The sequence below is a fragment of the Sorex araneus genome (genome assembly GCF_027595985.1).
Source record: "Sorex araneus isolate mSorAra2 chromosome X unlocalized genomic scaffold, mSorAra2.pri SUPER_X_unloc_15, whole genome shotgun sequence".
In the NCBI taxonomy this organism is placed as follows: Eukaryota; Metazoa; Chordata; class Mammalia; order Eulipotyphla; family Soricidae; genus Sorex; species Sorex araneus.
In genome coordinates, this window is record NW_026570961.1 from 326,977 (window position 1) to 350,932 (window position 23,956).

General features: G+C 51.0%; 1 protein-coding gene across 1 annotated transcript in view; it reads right to left on the reverse strand.

Moving 5' to 3' along the window:
* Positions 1-2,755: 2,755 nt before the first annotated feature.
* NLGN4X (neuroligin 4 X-linked) overlaps positions 2,756-23,956 on the reverse strand; it is a 45,065-nt gene continuing 23,864 nt past the window's right edge. The window contains exons 3-4 of the mRNA XM_055123613.1: positions 18,979-19,768; positions 2,756-3,798 (exon numbers count right to left, since the gene is read on the reverse strand). Of these exons, the coding sequence (XP_054979588.1) occupies positions 2,937-3,798; positions 18,979-19,768 (1,652 nt within the window). The 3' untranslated portion in view covers positions 2,756-2,936. The remainder of the gene's footprint in view (positions 3,799-18,978; positions 19,769-23,956) is intronic.

Below are 23,956 nucleotides of genomic sequence, written 5' to 3' on the forward strand. Positions count from 1 at the left end.
GAACAAAAAGCCTAGGAAATGTTTTTGTTTTTTTTTTTTTTTACTGTTTTGGAGTCTGTTGTGTTTTTTTTTTCCTTTTCACACTTAGGTTTTTCTTTTTTTTTTTTTCATTTTGCTTTTATTTAGTTATTTTTTTAATAGATAGCACGTCGATTTAATGCTCGTCGAACTCCATGAAGACTCTCCTCTCCCGCGTAGAAGTCATGTGGCCTCCTCGGGGTTGCCTTTCAATCGCATTTTTGCCTCGTCCTCCTCCGTCACAATGAACGAACGCGAGTCCCTTAACAAGAATTGTTTCTGTTTTGTTTTGTGTTTCTTTCCCTTATCCAAACGTCACAAGCGTGATACATTGCTTACTGTGCATATTGCTACCAGAAGGACAGTCGGGGTGGGGGGGTGAACGAAACGAATACTGGGGTTTCACATCACACACACACACACACACACACACACACACACTGAACCAAGGTGAACCGCCCAGCACCATTTTCCTTCTCGACCTGCTGGGGGAAGAGATGGTTTGGCAGGAAAACTCTGGGACGCCAAGTGGGGGGGGGGGGGACGGGACACACAGACGATGGGACAGACAGACCGTGAGCGGGGAGGACCAGAAGGAGGAGGAGGAGGGGGAGGAGGAGGAGGAGGGAAGAGGCTGCCCTGCATCCCTGGCACGCAAATGCCTCTGCGGGAGACTCGGCCAGTCTTCCTGGAAGGGCGTAAGCAAGAGCCTTTGCAGGGAGGTCCCCGCACCACAGCTGGCAGTGGGTGACCGGGTTCGAGGAGCTGCAGAAGCACAGAGACCCCGGGAGACGCGTGAAGGGGGCTTGGCGGACACACGCAGGGCACCGGGCGAGGGGGAAGAGGGTGTCTCCCCGTCTCAGGGCCAGGGCGGGCAGAGCCTACTCACAGATGCCCAGGTGACCGTCCCTGCGGGGTCGGGACCCCCACGGAAACAATCACTCTCGCCCACGGACAGGGAGCACGAGAGAGAGAGCCACGGGCCGTGCAGAAGGGGAGGATGATTCCGCAGCACACAGGTGGGGCACCCAGAGGGCATCACCCCAGAGGGCATCGTTTTCTTTCTTTCTTTCTTTCTTTCTTTCTTTCTTTCTTTCTTTCTTTCTTTCTTTCTTTCTTTCTTTCTTTCTTTCTTTCTTTCTTTCTTTCTTTCTTTCTTTCTTTCTTTCTTTCTGGGACAGGCTGATCAAGAAGGGGCTTGACTGTTTTTGCACCCTACAATGATTGCAGGGGGGTGGGAAACGGCAGGGGAGGAGGGACGGAGGGGGCGGTCCCAGACCACCGTTTTCACCGGATTAGCTACGGCTGGGCTGAGGGCCCCCTGGGAAGGCGGGGGGGGGGGGGTTAGGGGTGTCCTGCAGCTGGAAGGTGGAAGACAGAGCAGGATTGAGAGGCTGCGAAAGGCAGCTTTCTTCCCCTCGCTGGCAGGGGCTAGGGGGGAGGCGGGGAGGGGAGGGCGAGTCTTCTTCAAGGCACTCAAAGAAGCAGACCTTTTTGCTGGCTGGTCCCCCCTCTGCCTCTCCCTCTCTCTCCCTCTCTCTCTCTCTCTGCCCCACCCCGCCCTGCGTCGAGGGTTCAGTGCACCCCAGGGCAGGGCTGGCCACTGACAGAAACCCCCCTCCCCGCCCCCTCCATAAAAAAAAAAAGAAAAAGAAGAAAAAAAAGGACAAAAATGTTTGTGTTTTCTGCACTGAGCAGAAGACAGAAGAAGAACAGAAGGACCTTCTCCTCCTTCCCCGGAGGACACAGAGGTGATAGAGGACTAATGGATATATTTATATATATAATATATTTTTTTATATATACAATAACACCACAATGGAAAAAAGTATCTTACTAAAAGCTCTTTCAAACGGAAAACACCAAGAAAAGCTTTGTGGGGTTGGTGTGTGTGTGTTGTGTGTTGTGTGTGTGTGTGTGTGTGTGTGTGTGGTGTGGGGAAGGGAGCAGGGGGTGGGGAAGATGATATTTGCATGTTTTTTTTTTAAATTTTTTTCTGTTGAAACTCAGACCTATATACATTTTGTTTATTCTTAGGATTTTTTTTTTTTTTTTTTACAAAGTTCCTTAAATAGAATTCCGGGCTGGCTGGCGAAACGTCTGCGCGGGGCCCCGCAGTCTCAGTGTTCCGGCAGAGTCCGGGTTCGGTAATAAAACTCCACGTCCAGCCCCCTCTGGGTGGGGGGCGGGGGGGGGCGAGATTCCGCCGTGGACCCCCGTTTTCCGGCCACGCCAGGACAAAGATCCAGTCCCACATTCCCTGTGTTTGTTTGTTTTTTCTTTTCCTTTTTCTCCCCCCAATGGTCATTACAAAAAAACAAAACAAAACAAAACAAAACAAAAGAAAACCGCAAATCCCCAATCAAAGGAAAGCGAGCGGGAACCCACATTCCACTTCCCCGCGCAGGTTCCAGCCCCGTGGCTGCTCCCGTGGGTGGCCAAACTCTGCGATCACCCGGAGTGTGGGATTAGTGGCGTGTCGGGGGGAGGGGGACGGGGGAATGGGAACAAAGTTGGGGGGGGGTGTCGGGGAAGCTTCCAAGCTCTGTTTGCACGGCAGCCGGGGAGGGGAGGGGAATCCTGTCTTCACCTTTCCCGGGGCGTCGAAACTGGTCTTACGGCGGGAAGGAGGGTAAATGCCACAGAAATCGGTGGCAACGGTCAGGGTTCGAGAAGATGGGCACAAACATGGCATAGGGGATGCCCTGTGTCTTTCGTTTTGTTGTTGTTGCTTCCCGTCCTTCTAATTCGTTGCGTGTCTGTGTGAAGTGTGTGACCTGCAGCCCGTGCGTTGTTGTTTTTTGTTTTTTTTTTGGGGGGGGAGGGAAGGTGGGGAGGCACCTGTGTCTGCCTTGGCGTCTCTGCGCCTCCTCCACCACTCCCCTGCTGCAGGGCATCCCGAGGCGTGGGGGCCCCGGCTATACCCGGGTGGTGGAGTGTCCGTGGGGCAAATTCGTACTGTTCTGGCCACCGCCGCCGCCGCCCCCGAAGGTGTTGAAGGTGTGCAGGGACTGCATGCCCGTGAGCGTGTTGGGGATCATGGTGATGGTGTTGGGGGTCATGAGTGGGATGTCGTCGGGCGAGCGGCGCAGGGTGAGCGTGTAGTCGGGCGGGCAGGCCAGCCGCAGGGTGTCGTGCGCCGGGAGGGCCTCGCACTCGTGGTCGTGGTCCAGCTGCTTCATCTGCAGCGACACCATCTCCTCGTTCTGCAGGTGGGCGATGTCGTTGCTGGGGTTGCGCGGGGGGCTGGGCCGGCGGTGCGTCTCGTGCCGGCGCTTGTCCTTCTTGTAGTAGAGCGCGGCGAAGGCCAGGATGTTGAGGAAGAGCAGCGAGGCGCCCACGGCGATGGTAACGCTCAGCTCCGTGGAGTAGTCCCGCTTGGTCTCGATGAGCACCGTGGTGTCCTCGGGGCCCGGCTTGTGCGGGTCCCGGGCCTGCTTGGGGCTGTTGGCGGGCGTGATGGCCGGGCGCTTCGTGGTGGGCCAGATCTTGGCCGGGGAGCGGCGGGTGCCGTAGGGGAAGGACGTCATGTCGGGCGGGGGCACCTTGGTGGTCGTGGACACGTACTGGAAGATCTCGTTGAGGTTGTGCAGGTGGGGGACCAGCTCCAGCCAGAAGGCGACCTTGGTGGCCCGGTAGTGGTCCCGCACCCGCGGCTTCAGGCCGATGTGCAGGTACAGCTGGTCCTTGGGGTTGTACTTGGACCACGCCACCTCCTCGAAGCGGTTCGGCTTGGTGTGGATGAATTTGGTGTCCTGGGGAACCGGCTGGTTGGGGTCCCTGGGAGGATGGGGGCGACAGAGAGAGAGAGAGGAGAGAGAGAGAGGGAGAGAGAGGAGAGAGGAAGAGGGAGAGGAGAGAGAGGAGAGAGGAAGAGGGAGAGGAGAGGGAGAGGAGAGAGAGGGAGAGGAGAGAGACAGAGGATAGAGGAGAGAAAGAAGAGAGAAAAGAGAGAGGCAGAGAGAGGAGAGAGAGGGAGAGAGGAGAGAGAGGGAGAGAGGGAGAGAGAGGACAGAGAGGGAGAGAGAGGAGAGAGGACAGAGAGGGAGAGGAGAGAGGGAGAGAGAGGGAGAGAGAGGGAGAGAAAGGAGAGAGAGGAGAGAGAGGGAGAGAGATGGAGAGAGGAGAGAGAGGGAGAGAGATGGAGAGAGGAGAGAAGGAGAGAGAGGAGAGAGAGAAGAGAGAAGAGAGAGAGGGAGAGAGAGGATAGAGATGAGAGAGAGAGGAGAGAGAGAGGGAGAGAGGGGAGAGGAGAGAGGGAGAGGAAGAGAGAGAGGAGAGAGGGAGAGAGAGGAGACAGAGAAGAGAGAGGGAGAGAGACGGAGAGAGAGAGGGAAAGGGAGAGAGAGAGGCAGAGAGAGAGAAATGGAGAGAGGGAGAGAGAGAAAGGGAGAGAGGAGAGAGGAAGAGAGAGGGAGGGAGAGAGGAGAGAGACATGGAGAGAGAGGAGAGAGAAAGAGAGAGGAGAGAGGAGAGAGGGAGAGAGAGGAGAAAGAGAGAGAGGAGAGAGGAGAGGGAGAGAGAGAGGGAGAGAGAGAGGGAGAGAGAGAGGGAGAGAGGAGAAAGGAGAGAGAGGAGAGAGGGAGAGAGAGGGAGAGAGGAGAAAGGAGAGAGAGGGAGAGAGAGAAATGGAGAGAGAGAGAAAGGGAGAGAGGAGAGAGGAAGAGAGAGGGGGGAGAGAGGAGAGAGAGACGGAGAGAGAGGAGAGGAGAAAGAAAGAGAGAGGAGAGAGGGAGAGAGAGAGGAGAAAGAGAGAGAGGAGAGAGGAGAGGAAGAGAGAGGGAGAGAGAGAGGGAGAGAGGAGAAAGGAGAGAGAGGAGAGAGAGGGAGAGAGAGGGAGAGGAGAAAGGAGAGGGAGAGAGAGGAGAGAGAGGAGAGAGAGGGAGAGAGGGAGAGAGGGAGAGAGGAGAGAGGGAGAGAGGAGAGAGGGAGAGAGGAGAGAGGGAGAGAGGAGAGAGGGAGAGAGGAGAGAGAGGGAGAGAGAGGGGAGAGAGGAGAGAGGTCATTGGTGGTCACTTCGCAGGACTGAGCAAGCTCGGAGTTGCCGCGGAGAGTGTGCCCGGGGGACTGTGGGGCTCAGACACGGGGTTCACGCGGCAACGGGCGTGGCCCTGGGGTCTTTCCCATAGACCCACCCTCGCTGGCAGGGCACGACGTAGTCCCTGGGGACACAAAACTAACAGGGTGGGGCTGGAAGGGTTTCCATGAATGCATGGAAAGGGGTTTATCAGGGCCACACACACACACACACACACACACACACACACACAATTATACAATAGGTTTAAGGGAAGGTTCCATGAATGCATAAAATAAGATTCGTCAGTGCCGACACACACACACACACACACACACACACACACATGCATAGGTTCAAGAAAAGGTTCCATGAGTGCATGCAAAGAGGTTTATCACTCATACACCACACACACACACACACATACACACTCTCACATGCATACAAAGATATTCATCACTGCCAACATACACACAGTAGGTTCCACGAATGCATGCAAAGGGGTTCATTAGGGCCCCCCCCCACACACACACACACGCACACACTTACACACATACAAAGAAATTCATTACTGCCAACACACACAACAGGTTCAATGAATGCATGCAAAGTGGTTCATTGATGCCACCACACACAACACACATACACACACGCACACATATAGGCATACACACACACATAGGCACACACACACACTCATACAAAGATATTCATTACTGCAAAACGAACACACACAAAACAGGTTCAATGGATGCATGCAAAGAGGTTCATTAGTTCCAACACACACACACACACACACACACACACACAGGCAAAGGCTCAAGGAAAGGTTCCATGAATGCATGCAAAGAGGTTTATTACTCACACACCACGTGCACATACACACACACAAACTCTTACATACATACATACAAAGATGTTCATTACTGGTACCACGCACACAATAAGTTCAATGATTGCATGCAAGGAGGTTCATTAGAGCCACACACACACACACACACACACACACACATACATAGGTTCAAGGAAAGGTTCCATGAATGCATGCAAAGAGGCTTATTACCCACACACCACACACATACACACACACAAACTCTCACACACCATATACATACACACACACAAACTCTCTCACACACTCTTACAAGCATACAAAGATATTCGTTACTGCCAACACACACAAACAATAGGTTCAATGAATGCAAGCAAAGAGGTTCATTAGGGCCACACACACACACACACACACACACACAGATGCATAGGTTAAGGAAAGGTTCCATGAATTCATGCAAAGAGGTTTATTACTCACACCACACACAAACACACACACACTCTCACACACATACATACAAAGACGTTCATTACTGCCACCACACACAATAACTTCAATGATTGCATGCAAAGAGATTCATTAGAGCCACAAACACACACACTTACACACATACAAAGATATTTATTTATTATTGCCAACACACACACACACATGCAAAGGTTCAAGGAAAGGTTCCATGAATGCATGCAAAGAGGTTTATTACTCACACACACACACACACACACACAAACACACTCTCTTACTTACATACATACAAAGATATTCATTACGGGCACCACACACAATAAGTTCAATGATTGCATGCAAGGAGGTTTATTAGGGCCACACACACACATACACACACACACAGGTTCAAAGAAAAGTTCCATGAATGCATGCAAAGAGGTTCATTAGTTCCAACACACACACACACACACTCTTACATGCATACAAAGATGTTCATTACTGCCATTACCACACCCACCACACACACACACACACACACAATAGGTTTAATGAAAGTTTCTAAGAATGCATGCAAAGAGGTTTACTAGGGCCACACACACACACACACACACACAAAGATATTCATTACTGCCACTACACACACAATAACTTCAATGATTGCATGCAAAGAGGTTCATTAGAGCCACACACACACACACTTACACACATACAAATATATTCATTATTGCCAACACACACACACATGCGAAGGTCCAAGGAAAGGTTCCATGAATGCATGCAAAGAGGTTTATTACTCACACACCACACACACACACACACACACACTCTTACATACATACAAAGATGTTCATTACTGTCACCACACACGCAATAAGTTCAATGATTGCATACAAAGAGGTTCATTAGAGCTAACACACACACACACACACTACACACACACTTACACACATACCAAGATATTCATTATTGCCAACACACACACACACACACATGCAAAGGTTCAAGGAAAAGTTCCATGAATGCATGCAAAGACGTTTATTACTCTCTCTCACAGACACATACACACACTCTCTTACATACATACATACATACATACATACAAAGATATTCATTACCGCCACCACACACAATAAGTTCAATGATTGCATGCAAGGAGGTTCATTAGAGCCACACACACACACACACACACACACACACACACAGGTTCAAGGAATGGTTCCATGAATGCATGCAAAGAGGTTTATTACCCACTCCACACACAGACACAGACACACACACACACACTAGGTTTAATGAAAGGTTCTAAGAATGCATGCAAAGAGGTTCATTAATGCCACACACACACACACACACCCACACACACACATAGGTTCAAGGAATGGTTCCATGAATGCATGCAAAGAGGTTTATTACCCACTCCACACACAGACACACACACACACAGTAGGTTTAATGAAAGGTTCTAAGAATGCATGCAAAGAGGTTCATTAATGCCACACACACTCACACACACACATAGGTTCAAGGAATGGTTCCATGAATGCATGCAAAGAGGTTTATTACCCACACCACACACAGACACACACACACACAGTAGGTTTAATGAAAGGTTCTAAGAATGCATGCAAAGAGGTTCATTAATGCCACACACACACACACACACACGTAGTTTCAAGGAATGGTTCCATGAATGCATGCAAAGAGGTTTATTACCCACACCACACACAGACACACACACACACACACTAGGTTTAATGAAAGGTTCTAAGAATGCATGCAAAGAGGTTCATTAATGCCACACAAACACACACACACATATACATCCATATAATGTATACTGGCAAGTGTATATAGACATATACGAATATATCCCACTCCTCCCACCTCAGCTGTATAACCACGGCCCCGGGTCCTGCTGCCTCCTACTCCCCTTTCTCATCTCCTTTCTTCCCCCGTCAAGGTCTTTCCTTCCGACTCCTCTTCCTGGTATCAGCTCTGGGGGTCACGAGTGATGTAGGCACCCCCCTACCCCTTACTATGCTGCCTTCTCTCAGCAGATTACTCTATCTACCACAGGTCACCCAGTGCTCATCATTCTTCTGGCTGATCTCGCTCAATATGATGTTCTCCAGTTCCGTTCAAGACCAGCGGTATTAAAAATAATAATAATTATACACACACACAAACACACAAATACACACACATATATAATATATATTATATATATATGTATATATATATATAAAGTGGGGTCAGGGTGATATCACAGAGGGTGGGCTATTTGTCTTCCACACAGCTGACCCTCCTTCCATCCCTGGCCCCCCTGAGCACCTGTTGGTTTGGAATTTTTGTTTGAAAATTTCATTACAGGGGCCAGGGCGCTAGTATAGCAAGGGTGTTTGCCTCGCACGGGGGCTGACCCGGGTTTGATCCCTGGCGTCCGATATGGGCCCTTCAGCAGTACCAGGAGTGATTCCTGAGTGCAGAGCCAGGAGTAAGTCCTAAGAATGATGGCCGTAGTCCAAAGCCCCCCCCCCAAAAAAAAGGTATATGTATATAGATAGATATATTATATTTACTCATCAAAGCATACTTTGATAAAAAAAGGTATGTAGGAAAGCATTAGAGCACATACCATAATATTAGCATGTGCCAGAATGATGGCTGTAGTCCAAAGCCAAAGAAAAAGGTAAATAGATGGATAGATAGATAGATAGATAGATAGATAAGTTATATTTACTTATCAAAGCATACTTTGGTAAAAAGTATACACCAAAGTATTTAAGTACATACTATAATATTAGCATATACTGTAATGATGGCTGAGGTCCAAAACCAAAGGAAAAGGTAGATAGATAGATAGATAGATAGATAGATAGATGATAGATAGATGGATATCTTATATTTACTCATCAAAGCATACTTTGATAAAAAGTATACACCAAAGCATTAAAGCACATACTATAATATTAGCATATACTGTAATGATGGCTGTGGTCCAAAACCAAATGAAAACGTAGATAGATAGATAGATAGATAGATAGATAGATAGATAGATAGATAGATAGATGGATATCTTATATTTACTTATCAAAGCATACTTTGATGAAAAGCATGCACCAAAGCATTAAAGCACATACCATAATATTAGCACGTACCATAATATTAGCACAGAGTCATAGAGGGCAGGGCGTTTGCCTTGCACACGGCCAACCCAGGTTTGATGCCTCCATCCCTCTCGGAGAGCCCGGTAAGCTCCCGAGAGTCTCCCGCCCGCACGGCAGAGCCTGGCAAGCTCCCCGTGGCATATTCGAGATGCCAAACACAGTCACAACAAGTCTCACCGTGGAGGCATGACTGGTGCCCGCTCGAGCAAATTGATGAATAACAGGATGACAGTGATACAGGACAGAGGTACCATAATGAAGGCTGTGGTCCAAGACCAAAGCAAAAGGTAGATAGGTAGATAGGTAGGTAGATAGATAGATAGATAGACAGATAGATAGATGGATGATAGATGGATATCTTATATTTACTCCTCAAAGCATACTTTGATAAAAAGTACGCACCATGGCATTAAAGCACATACCATAATATTAGCACATACCATAATATTTGCAACTTACTGTGTATAATATCAATAGGGCATAATCACTCCATACCGGCATACATACGGCAGACAATAACAAAGATATGCATACATATATTTTAAAATATGTACAAAATTCTGGTTGTAATGGTCATTACTCTCTGCCTGGTCCTCTACTTCAAAAATCATCTGTTGTGGTTTTTTTTCCATCCATGATTTTCCACACATATGGGATTCGAGAGCGCTTTACATTTCTGGGGGAGTCCAACACTTTGGAAGCTTCTCTAGTGAGGATGTGCCGTGGAAACATTCGTCATTGATTTTGTTTTCCCACCCACTCTGAAAGGCAGCAGGAGATGGTGACAATCCCCACAAGTCCCCCATCGATCTGCTTCTTCCTCACAGGGTGTATTCGATGGGTGATGCTCAGGGGTTAATCCTAGCTCTGCACTCAGGAATGACTCCTGGGGGTGCTCAGGGCTGACTCCTGGCTCTGTACTCAAGAATCACTCCTGGTAATGTTTAGGGCTTACTCCTGTCTCTGCACCAAGGAATTACTCCTGGTTTTGTACTCAGGGATCACTCCTGGTGGTGCTCAGGGCTTAGTCCTGGCATTGCAATCAGGGCTCACCCCTGGTGGTGCTCAGGGATCACTCCTGGCTCTGCATTCAGGGCTCCTTCCGGTAATGCTTAGGGCTTACTCCTGGCTCTGCACTCAAGGATTACTCCTGGCTTTAGCACTCAGCGATCACTCCTGGTGGTGCTCAGGGCTTAGTCCTGGCATTGCAATCAGGGCTCACCCCTGGTGGTGCTCAGGGATCACTCCTGGCTCTGCATTCAGGGCTCCTTCCGGTAATGCTTAGGGCTTACTCCTGGCTCTGCACTCAAGGATTACTCCTGGCTTTAGCACTCAGCGATCACTCCTGGTGGTGCTCAGGGCTTAGTCCTGGCATTGCAATCAGGGCTCACCCCTGGTGGTGCTCAGGGATCACTCCTGGCTCTGCATTCAGGGCTCCTTCCGGTAATGCTTAGGGCTTACTCCTGGCTCTGCACTCAAGGATTACTCCTGGCTTTGCACTCAGCAATTACTCTTGGTGGTGCTCAGGGCTTAGTCCTGGCATTGCAATCAGGGCTCACCCCTGGTGGTGCTCAGGGATCACTCCTGGCTCTGCATTCAGGGCTCCTTCCGGTAATGCTTAGGGCTTACTCCTGGCTCTGCACTCAAGGATTACTCCTGGCTTTGCATTCAGCAATCACTCCTGGTGGTGCTCAGGGCTTAGTCCTGGCTTTGCAATCAAGGATCACTCCTGGTGGTGCTCAGGGATCACTCCTGGCTCAGAACTCTGGGCTCCTTCCGGTAATGCTTAGGGCTTACTCCTGGCTCTGCACTCAAGGATTACTCCTGGCTTTAGCACTCAGCGATCACTCCTGGTGGTGCTCAGGGCTTAGTCCTGGCTTTGCAATCAAGGATCACTCCTGGTGGTGCTCAGGGATCACTCCTGGCTCAGAACTCTGGGCTCCTTCCGGTAATGCTTAGGGCTTACTCCTGGCTCTGCACTCAAGGATTACTCCTGGCTTTGCACTCAGCGATCACTCCTGGTGGTGCTCAGGGCTTAGTCCTGGCATTGCAATCAGGGCTCACCCCTGGTGGTGCTCAGGGATCACTCCTGGCTCTGCATTCAGGGCTCCTTCCGGTAATGCTTAGGGCTTACTCCTGGCTCTGCACTCAAGAATTACTCCTGGCTTTGCACTCAGCGATCACTCCTGGTGGTGCTCAGGGCTTACTCCTGGCTCTGCACTCAAGAATTACTCCTGGCTTTGCACTCAGCGATCACTCCGGGCGATGCTCAGGATTTACTCCTGGTTTTGCACTAAGGAATCACCCCTGGTGGTGCTCAGGGCTTACTCCTGGCCCTGCACTCAGCGATCACTCCTGGTGGTGCTCACGGGACCATCGGGGGCGTCAGGGATTCAATCAGGCTCGGCTGCACGCAAGGCAAGCACCGTAAACCATCTCTCCTCCCGGTGGTGCCCAACAAGACATCCCCAGGAACACGGAAATCCCCAAGGCCTTGTAAAACACGCCTTTTCGCGTGACAGTTGTCTGGGAACTGTCACTCACCATGCCCATGTGTATGACCACAGCTGTGCCCCTCGCCAACCCAGGGGCACGAAGCAACAGGCTTGGGGGTTACATATTCCGAAAAGGAGGTTTGTGAAATCAATCCCCTTCGCTCCTCTCTGTCCTGAGAAATTGCCTCCACTGGCAGCCGGGCTGGGTGGGGAACAGAAGGGCCCCAACCGTAGCGATCCATTAATTTTCCTTCCCCTCGCTGCTTCTGATTTTTAACAATGGGGGGGACGGGGGGAGCTCAGCTTCGGAGCCTGCGACAGGCACGAGGCACTAATGAGATTTTAATAGTTTTATTTGGATATCGCCCTATTCTTTTTTTTTTCTCATGGTTCCATTACATGAGTGATAAATGGGGCTGCCTTTCTACTGCGGGAGAGCGTCGAGTGTGTGTGTGTGTGTGTCTTTAGGACGCCCCAGGAGACGGGGAGGGATGGCGGTGTGGGATGTCGACGGCCGAGAAGAAAGTGTTTAAGTGCCAGGGAGGGGGAAATGTTATGCCCGGATCCCTAGGTGGTAATAAAGATAGGGCATGCGGGTGCGAGGGGTGGGAATGTCCTTGTATGCCTGCTGGTTTGCAGATAGCCTGAGATTGGGTCAGCGTCAGACCCTTCCCTTCCGTCTTTGTTCTTGTTGTTGTTTTGTGGCCATAATTAGCAGTGCTCAGGGGGGGTGACTCCTGGCTCTGCACTTGGAAATCACTCCTGCTGGTGCTCGGGGGACTCTCTGGGAAGCCCGGGATCGAACCTGGGCCAGTGCATGCAAGGCAAACGCCCTCCCCACTGTACTATCACTCCGGTTCCTTAATTATGGGGCTAGGGCGGTAGCACAGCGGGGAGGGCGTTTGCCTTACATGCGGCCGACCCGGGTTCGATTCCTCCGTCCCTCTCGGAGAGCCCGGCAAGAGACTGAGAGTCTCCCGCCCGCACGGCAGAGCCTGGCAAGCTCCCCGTGGCGTCTTCGAGATGCCAAACACAGTCACAACAAGTCTCACCGTGGAGACGTGACTGGCGCCCGCTCGAGCCCATCGATGAACAACGGGACGATAGTATGACGGTGTAGTGCCTATTAACTGGGAATAAGGGCGGAGATGCTGAGAGGCAGGATTGGGACCAGTATTGTCCCCTGGACAAGCTGGACCTGCCAGCGGTAACCAGCTGAGTGTGGCAGGGAGGGTGGCCCCGGGCAAGTCTCAACTGTCCACTCAGTGTCTCCGGAGTGAGGGGGAGGCTCCTGGTCTCCAACCTGAAGGGTCTCGGCGAGACCGAGATGACTCAGCAAGTAGCCCCGAGTTCAAGACAGATCCGGTGGGGGGTTGGGGGGGGTGCCCGCCAGTACCCACAGCCCCCATGCCCCAAACAGCGGGACCCGGTGAAAGGAACTCAAGGTGAACGGCAGGGAGGAGGGAGAGGAGCTCAGTCGTGCCCACAATAAAGTAAGGAAAGATGGTGTGAGACACGCAGTTGTGTAAGGGCTCAAGAAAACTGGGTGCGGTGTGCTTCATGGGTGGTGAGTGTGTGTGTGTGTGTGTGTGTGTGTGTGTGAGAGAGAGAGAGAGAGAGAGAGGGAGAGAGAGAAGAGAGAGATGGGATGTTATATTTAACCAGTGAGTTTGACTTCAGTAGAGATTTATTTTTTTTGCTTTTTTTTGGGGGGTGGTCACACCCGGCGATGCTCAAGGGGTACTCCTGGCTCTGCACTCAGGAATGACTCCTGGCGGGGCCCAGGGGACCCTATGGGATGCTGAGAATCGAACCCGGGTTGGCCGCATGCAAGGCAAATGCCCTCCCTGCTATCGCTCCAGCCCCAAGTAGAGATATTTTCTATATTAGAGTTTCTTAGTTTTATTTTCTTTGTTGGTGGAGGGTGTGTGTGTGTGTGTGTGTGTGTGTGAGAGAGAGAGAGAGAGAGAGAGAGAGAGAGAGAGAGTGTGAATGTCTGTGTGTCATGGGATGTTATATTTAGCCAGTGAGCTTTGTTACAGCAGAGATATTCTCTATATTAAATTTACTTAACTTTATTTTCTTTATTGGTGGAGGGAATATGTGTGTGTGTGTGTGTGTGTGTGTGTGAGAGAGAGAGAGAGAGAGAGAGAGAGAGAGAGCATCTGTGTCATGGAATGTTATATTTAGCCAATGAGCTTTGTTACAATACAGATATTCTCTATATTAAATTGATTTAATTTTATTATCTTTATTGGTGGAGGGAAAGTGTGTGGGTTGTGTGTGTGTGTGTGTGTTATGGGATGTTTGCTCTATTTACTTAGTGAGCTTTAGCAAAGATATTTTGTGTATTAAATTTACTTAATTTTATTTTCTTGATGGTGTAGGAATGGTGTGTCCTATTGCTCCAGCCCCAAGAAATCTACTTTTTAAAGCAGTGTGTGTGTGTGTGTGTGTGTGTGTGTGTGTGTGTTTGTGCGTGGTGTGATGGGATGTTTGTTATGTTTAGTCAGTGAGCTTTGGATCAGTAGAGATATTCTGTACATTATATTTACTTAATTAAGTTTTCTTTTTTGGGTTTAGGGAATGTGTTTGTGTGTCTGTGTGTGAGTGTGTGTGTGAGTGTGTGTGAGAGAGAGAGAGAGTGAGAGAGAGAGAGAGCGAGCTGAGATGTTTGCTCTATTTAGCCAGTGAGCTTTGCTTCAGTAAATTATTCTGCGCATGAAATTTATTTAATTTTATTTTCCTTTTTGCTGGCGGAAAGTGTGTGTGTATGTGTGTGTGTACGTGTATGATAGGCGATGTTTGCTATATTTATTTAGCCGGTGAGCTTCGCCTCGGTAAAGATAGTTTGAGTATTAAATTGACTTCATTTCATTTTCTTTTCTGGTGGAGGGGATGGGGCTGAGTTACAAAATAAGTATAAACCTGTATAGAAGTGAAAGAAATGTATGCATATATGAAACAAATTTTTTTTTCTGGGGGCAGGACACACTTGGCAGTGCTCAGGGCTTACTCCTGGCTCTGTGCTCAGGGGACCCTCCGGGCTGCCAAGGATTGAACCTGGGTTGGCTGCGTGCAAGAAAAGTGACTTTCCCGTTTCACTAGTGCTCTGACCCCATGAAACAAAGCTTGATGATTGAAAAATACTTTTGTTTTTTTTTTTTTGCTTTTTGGGTCACACCCGGCGATGCACAGGGGTCCCTCCTGGCTCTGCACTCAGGAACCACTCATGGCGGTGCTCGGGGGACCCTATGGGATGCCGGGAATCGAACCTGGGTTGTCCGCATGCAAGGCAAACGCCCTCCCCGCTGTGCTATCACTCCAGCCCCAAGTAGAGATATTTTCTATATTAGAGTTTCTTAGTTTTATTTTCTTTGTTGGTGGAGTGTGTGTGTGTGTGTGTGTGTGTGTGAGAGAGAGAGAGAGAGAGAGAGAGAGAGAGTGAATGTGTGTGTGTCATGGGATGTTATATTTAGCCAGTGAGCTTTGTTACAGCAGAGATATTCTCTATATTAAATTTACTTAACTTTATTTTCTTTATTGGTGGAGGGAATATGTGTGTGTATGTGTGTGTGTGTGTGTGTGTGTGAGAGAGAGAGAGAGAGAGAGTGAATGTCTGTGTGCCATGGAATGTTATATCAGTGAGCTTTGTTACAGTAGAGATATTCTCTATATTAAATTCACTCAATTTTATTTTCTTTATTGGTGGAGGGAATATATGTGTGTATGTGTGTGTGTGAGAGAGAGAGTGTCTGTGTCATGGAATGTTATATTTAGCCAATGAGCCTTGTTACCATACAGATATTCTCTATATTAAATTGACTTAATTTTATTTTCTTTATTGGTGGAGGGAAAGTGTGTGGTGTGTGGTGTGTGTGTGTGTGTGTGTGTGTGTGTGTTATGGGATGTTTGCTCTATTTACTTAGTGAGCTTTGCTTTAGCAAAGATATTTTGCGTATTGAATTTACTTAATTTTATTTTCTTGATGGTGCAGACAATGGTGTGTCCTATTGCTCCAGCCCCAAGAAATCTACTTTTTAAAGCAGTGTGTGTGTGTGTGTGTGTAAGAGAGAGAGAGAGAGAGTGTGTGAGTGTGAATGTCTGTGTGTCATGGGATGTCATATTTAGCCAGTGACCTTTGTTACAGTAGAGATATTCTCTATACTAAATTGACTTAACTTTATTTTCTTTATTGGTGGAGGGAATATATGTGTGTATGTGTGTGTGTGTGTGTGTGTGTGAGTGTCTGTGTTATGCAAGGCAAACGCCCTCCCCGCTGTGCTATTGCTCCAGCCCCCGATAGAGGAATACTGTTGTGCGTGTGGCCATCTATTCGAAGGACAGACGTATGTACAACTATATCTAGATGCACCTAGGACCGAATATAAATATTTGACCGAATATAAATAATAAATCCTACACATGCGGATATGCGGTGCGTGCATACCACAAACAACATAAATCATTACAGTAACATAAAACAAATAGGCACGCAAGGGGCATTTATGCCCAGATGCGTGTTATGATGTGTATGGAAGCACGGTGCTTGGTAGCCGGGTAACCGCAATCTCGCCGAGTCCACGGCCAAGGAGCTGTCCAGGCGTGCTTTGACGGCCTTTCTCTGTGTTTTGCCGTGAGATTTATGTCATTCCCGAGCTTTCACGGGGAACCACCGTTTGCCAGATGCGGCACTGACTCAGATCCCGTTACGATTCACAACACAACATGGGATCGTCCACACGGCAAAGCCTCTCAATCCGCTTTGGCCAGGGCAGCCAAATATGCCCAGGGTCTTGGCGGCGGCAGAGAGGAAAGTGGACACGTGTTACGTGCATCAGCCGCCTCTCAGGGGTCCCGTGTGATGGCAAACACGTGTGTGGCGAAAAGAAAACAAAGACTATCACAGATGAGGTGCAGACAGGGTTGTGACGGTGATTATGGGTGTGTGTGTGTGTATGTGTGCGTGTGTGTCCACGGGAGTGTATGAATGTGCACATGCGTTCATGTGAGCATTGCATGCATGTTCACAGCTTGTGTGCACAAATGTGCATGTGGGTGAGAGAGAGACAGAGAGACAGGGAAAGAGAGAGACAGACACCCACACATAGAGACACAGAGAGAGAGGGGCAGTATGTGTGAGAGAGACAGAGAGACAGGGAGATAGAGAGATACACACAGAGAGAGACACAGAGAGAGGGACAGTGTGTGAGAGAGAGAGACAGAGAGACAAGGAGAGAGAGATACACACAGAATAGAGAGAGAGACAGTGTGTGAGTGAGAGAGAGACAGAGAGACAAGGAGAGAGAGATACATACAGAATAGAGAGAGAGACAGAGTGTGTGTGTGAGAGAGAGAGACAGAGAGACAAGGAGAGAGATACACACAGAATAGAGAGAGACAGTGTGTGTGTGTGTGAGAGAGACAGAGAGACAAGGAGAGAGAGATACACACAGAATAGAGAGAGAGACAGAGTGTGTGTGTGAGAGAGAGAGACAGAGACAAGGAGAGAGATACACACAGAATAGAGAGAGAGACAGAGTGTGTGTGAGAGAGACAGAGAGAGGGAGATAGAGAGATACACACAGAGAGACACACAGAGAGAGACAGAGTGTGTGTGTGAGAGACAGAGAGAGGGAGAGAAAGAAACAGAGAGAGAGACAGAGAGGACAGTGTATGTCTGTGTGAGAGACTGAGAGAGAGGGTGAGAGAGTGTGTTTGACAGAGAGAGACAGAGAGAGCAAGTGTGAGAGAGACAGAGAAAGAGAGTGTGTAGTGGATGTGTGTATGTGTGAGAGAGAGACACACACAAAGACGCAGATGGACAGAGTGTATGTGTGTGAGAGAGACAGAGAGACAGAGGGTGAGAGTGTGTGTGTGTGAGAGACACGGAGAGAGAGAGAGAGAGAGAGAGAGAAAGAGAGTTTGTGTCTGTGTGAGAGACACACAAAGAGAAAGACACAGAGAGGGACAGGGGGTATGTGTGTGTGTGGGAGCAAGCCAGAGAGAGAGACAGAGAGAGAGAGAGAGAGAGAGAGGGTGAGAGAGAGTGTGTGTGTGTGAGAGACACAGAGAGAGGGAGAGAGACGGTGTGTGTGTGAGAGACACAGAGACGGAGAGAGATGCTGTGTGTGAGAGACACAGAGAGAGGTATGCATGTCCGGGTATGCATGCAAAGACACGCATGCACATGCAAGAATCTGCCTTCTCATGCACGCTCCCATGCCTGTTGACAGTCATGCGTGGAGTGTGCTCACACCGGCAGTTCCATGCGTGTGCACACTCATGTTTGTACGGGGAGCGCCAGTGCACGGGTGGGCGTGTAAGCGTGTGTGTGCCTGCAGTGCTGGCGTGGGACCTCATGCGTCTGTGGGGGAACCCGACCCAGCAGGAGGGAGGGAGGGGAAGAGACTCATCATACAGTGCTCCGCCCGGCCCATGGGGGAACTCGACCCAGCAGGAGGGAGGAAGGGGAAGAGGCTCAGCCTGCAGTGCTCGTCCCGGCCCGTGGGGGAACCCGACCCAGCAGGAGGGAGAGAGGGAGGGGAGGAGGCTCAGCCCGCAGTGCTCGGCCCGGCCCATGGGGCAACCCGACCCAGCAGAAGGGAGGGACGGAAGGAGGCTCAGCCCGCAGTGCTCGGCCCGGTCCATGGGGCAACCCGACCCAGCAGAAGGGAGGGGAAGAGGCTCAGCCTGCAGTGCTTGGCCCAGCCCGTGGGGTACTGGACCCAGCAGGAGGGAGGGAGGGGAAGAGGCTCGGCCCACAGTGCTCGACCTGGCCCGTGGGGGAACCCGACCCAGCAGGAGGGAGGGAGGGGAAGAGGCTCAGCCCGCAGTGCTCGGCCCGGCCCGTGGGGGAACCTGACCCAGCAGGAGGGAGGGAGGGAGGGGAGGAGGCTCATCCCACAGTGCTCGGCCCGACCCATGGGGGAACCCGACCCAGCACGAGGGAGAGAGGGGAAGAGACTCGTCCCGCAGTGCTCGGCCCGGCCCGGCCCGTACCCGGTCTTGGCGAAGTTGGTCCAGTAGGTCATGACGACGGCGCTGAGCATGACGTCGTTCTTGGAGAAGTTGCAGCTGAAGAGCTCGGTGGGGCCGACCATGGGGACGCCGAACACGTAGGGCACCTCGTCCCCGTGCGCCGAGTCGGCCCAGCTGGGCTTCATCTCGCTCTGGCAGTGGTGGTAGAAGGCGTAGAAGTAGGTGGGCGAGCCGTACTGCGCGTGCAGGTCGGCCGTGGCCACGGCGGGCGCCACCCACTGGTGGTCGGTGAAGAGCGCCACGAGCGTCTTGCGGCGCGTCTCGGGGTTCTCCTTGTCGGCCCAGTCCGTGTACATGAACTTGATGGTCTCCCGCAGCGTGTCCTTGCCCTCGGGGTAGCCGTACAGGTTGTCCACGAAGTTGGACACGGAGAAGTCGAAGTCGTTGGGCGTCACCCCGTCCTCGGCGTCCACGATGCCGTCCACGAACTTGAGCCCCTCGCCCTGGTTCACGCCCAGCATGATGTCGTAGTTGAGGAACTCGCCCTGCTCCATGAGGATCTGCGGGTCGTCCGGGATCACGTCCCCGTCGATGACCGGCCCGAAGGCGATGTGGTAGGTGGCCGGCGTGATGCTCTGCTGGATCAGCTCCTTGTGGCTCTTGCCCCGCAGACACTCCACCATGTCCGTGGTGTCCAGCATGCTGCACCCCACTTTGTCGGCCAGCAGCCGCGTGTACTTGGCCGGCTGGTAGTTCACCGCCCAGCTGGACAGCGCGGTGCCGCTCTGGATGATGGCCTTCTGGAACAGTCCTGCAGGTGGCGGCGGGCGTTGGGGACGGGCCAAGGGTGTTTGCAGGGGGAGGGGGGGGCGGGAGAGAAAAAAAAAAAAAAGGAAAGAAATTTAGAAAACAGACGCAGAGGCAGCCAAAGCCGCTTTTGAGTCGCCGAAGAAGGCGGTGATTGTGCGGCCGGGCTGTGAATGTCGGGGCGGGGGGGGAGGCTGAAAAGCCGCGTCCCCCCACCCCCCTCTGCCTCCCGCTCCCGGCTGCGCTACAGCCCCGAGAAACCCCTTCCCCGCCCCGGCCCCGTCCCCCGTTCTTGTTGCGCCCGAGTGGGGCTGTTCTGCATTTCCGTGCCGACGCACGTGTTGATGCCATGAATGGTGCAGGGCCGCCTGTGCACGCCTGTGCACACACACACACACACACACACACACACACGGAAGTTCCAACACACACACCAATCCTGTCCTCATCCACCCAGCCACGTGCTTCTCTGGCCCACAGGATGGAAATAAAAACGCTTCCGCAAAGAGGCCCCCGAGCCCTGGAAATTAACTCTGGGCACAGAGCAAGGAGGTGAAAAAAAATGAAGCAACAACACGAGATCAGTGAATCCCAAACTCACGGCAGACAGAGCTGATTTCTCCGGCCACGTGTAAGGGGCCGAAGGGATCGTGTTCAATAGGAAGGGGGAAAATAAAAATAGAACGCTCCCCCCAAAACATCCTCCACCGGAGGGACCCGGGTAAAGTGTGCCTTTCCCCGCCCCCACATCCCCCCGAATGAAGCTCACATTTCCAAACAACTTCCATATGATTTCCATTCAAAGACCGTGCTGTTGTGTAATGTGGCCAGGTTGTGAGAGCAGCTGTTTGGTGGGTGAGGGTCAGAAAAAAAATGTCGGATTTGTTTGAGATGTCAAAAGTTTGGGTCCATCCATCCATCCATCCATCCATCCACCCACCAACCCATCCATCCATCCATCCACCCACCAACCCATCCATCATCCATCCATTTATTCTTCTTCCATGAACACACCTATCCATCATCCATCCATCTACCCCACCCCTCAACCCACCCACCCAACCATCTATCCACCCATCCACCAACCAATACATCAACCATCCATCCACCCACCCATCCATTCATCCACCCATTCATCCACCCATTCATCCATCCATCCATCCATCCAACATTCCATCCATCCACTCACCTATCCCAACCACCCATCCCATCCATCCACCCATCTCATCCACTCATCCCATCCACCCATCCACCAACCCATCCATCCATCCATCCATCCATCCATCCATCCATCCATTCATCCATCCATTCATCCATCCATCTATCCATCCATCCAGCCATCCATCCATCCACCCAGCCACCAACCCATCCATCCATCCATCGATCCATCTACCATTTATCCATCCATCCATCCACCCAGCTACCCACCCATCCATCCATCCACCCAGCCACCAACCCATCCATCCATCCAATCATCCATCCATCCATCCATCTATCTATCCATCCACCCATCTGTCCATCCATCCACCCAGCCACCAACCCATCCATCCATCCACCCAGCCACCAACCCATCCATCCATCCATCCATCCATCCAACATTCCATCCATCCACCCACATATCCCACCCCCCCACCCATCCCTTCCACCCACCCATCCATCCCATCCACCCATCTACCACCCACCCATCCATCTATCCACCTATCCACCCTGCCACTAACCCATCCATCCATCCATCCATCCATCCATCCATCCATCCATCCATCCATCCATCCATCCATCCATCCATCCATCCATCGATCCATCCATCCATCCACCCATCCATCCAACCAACCATCCACCCATTCATCTATCTGTCCATCCACTCAACTATCTACCCACCCAACTATTTATTTATCCATCCACCCACCCAACCATCCATCGACCAACCCATATACCTACCCATCCATCCCCCACCAATCTACCTACCCATCCATCCATCCATCCATCCATCCATCCATCCATCCATCCATCCAACCATCCACCCACCCATCCATCCATCCATCCCCCATCAATCTACCTACCCATCCATCCACCCATCCATCCATCCACCCACCCACCCATCCATCCATCCATCCCCCACCAATCCACCTACCCATCCATCCATCCATCCATCCATCCATCCATCCATCCATCCATCCATCCATCCATCCACCCACCAACCCATCCATCATCCATCCATTTATTCTTCTTCCATGAACACACCTATCCATCATCCATCCATCTACCCCACCCCTCAACCCACCCACCCAACCATCTATCCACCCATCCACCAACCAATACATCAACCATCCATCCACCCACCCATCCATTCATCCACCCATTCATCCACCCATTCATCCATCCATCCATCCATCCAACATTCCATCCATCCACTCACCTATCCCAACCACCCATCCCATCCATCCACCCATCTCATCCACTCATCCCATCCACCCATCCACCAACCCATCCATCCATCCATCCATCCATCCATCCATCCATCCATTCATCCATCCATTCATCCATCCATCTATCCATCCATCCAGCCATCCATCCATCCACCCAGCCACCAACCCATCCATCCATCCATCGATCCATCTACCATTTATCCATCCATCCATCCACCCAGCTACCCACCCATCCATCCATCCACCCAGCCACCAACCCATCCATCCATCCAATCATCCATCCATCCATCCATCTATCTATCCATCCACCCATCTGTCCATCCATCCACCCAGCCACCAACCCATCCATCCATCCACCCAGCCACCAACCCATCCATCCATCCATCCATCCATCCAACATTCCATCCATCCACCCACATATCCCACCCCCCCACCCATCCCTTCCACCCACCCATCCATCCCATCCACCCATCTACCACCCACCCATCCATCTATCCACCTATCCACCCTGCCACTAACCCATCCATCCATCCATCCATCCATCCATCCATCCATCCATCCATCCATCCATCCATCCATCCATCCATCCATCCATCCATCCATCCATCGATCCATCCATCCATCCACCCATCCATCCAACCAACCATCCACCCATTCATCTATCTGTCCATCCACTCAACTATCTACCCACCCAACTATTTATTTATCCATCCACCCACCCAACCATCCATCGACCAACCCATATACCTACCCATCCATCCCCCACCAATCTACCTACCCATCCATCCATCCATCCATCCATCCATCCATCCATCCATCCATCCAACCATCCACCCACCCATCCATCCATCCATCCCCCATCAATCTACCTACCCATCCATCCACCCATCCATCCATCCACCCACCCACCCATCCATCCATCCATCCCCCACCAATCCACCTACCCATCCATCCATCCATCCATCCATCCATCCATCCATCCATCCATCCATCCATCCACCCATCTACCCACCCACCCATCCATCCATCTATCCATCCATCCATCCATCCATCCATCCAACAATCCACCTCATCCATCCAATGATACACCTCCATCCATCCATCCAGCCACCAACCCATCCATCCATCCATCCATCCAACCATCCATCCACCCATTCATCCATCCATCTACCCACCCACCCTTCCACCCATCCATCCACCCACCCACCCATCTTTTCATTGATCTCTCTGTAAATCGTATCTGTAAGTGCGTATTTATAGATTTATCTCTATAAATACAAGTCCGTAGATAACACAGGCATTATCTCCATTATCGTAGATAACGTAGGTCATTATTTCAGATAATTTAGGCATTTAGTTCCCAATAAACCTGCACAAAGGAAGTAGCTGTCCACAATTCATACTGCAAAATACAACTTAATTTTCTTTCTTTTTTATTTTTATCCCCTTTGGTTTTTGGCCAACCCGGGTTCGATTCCTCCGTCCTTCTCGGAGAGCCCGGCAAGCTCCCGAGAGTCTCCCCCGCCCGCACGCACGGCAGAGCCTGGCAAGCTCCCCGGGGCGCCTTCGAGATGCCAAACACAGTCACGACAAGTCTCACCGTGGAGACGTGACTGGCGCAGGGGAAAAAAAAAATCATCGTTTCTGCTGGGTAACAAAGAGGGTTTGTCCCCGGGTGAATCTCGTGTCATCTAAGGTTGTTGTGATGACTTGAACCCCGAGAACTGTGATCATGTTAACAGGGAACAGCGGATGCGAGGGGACGG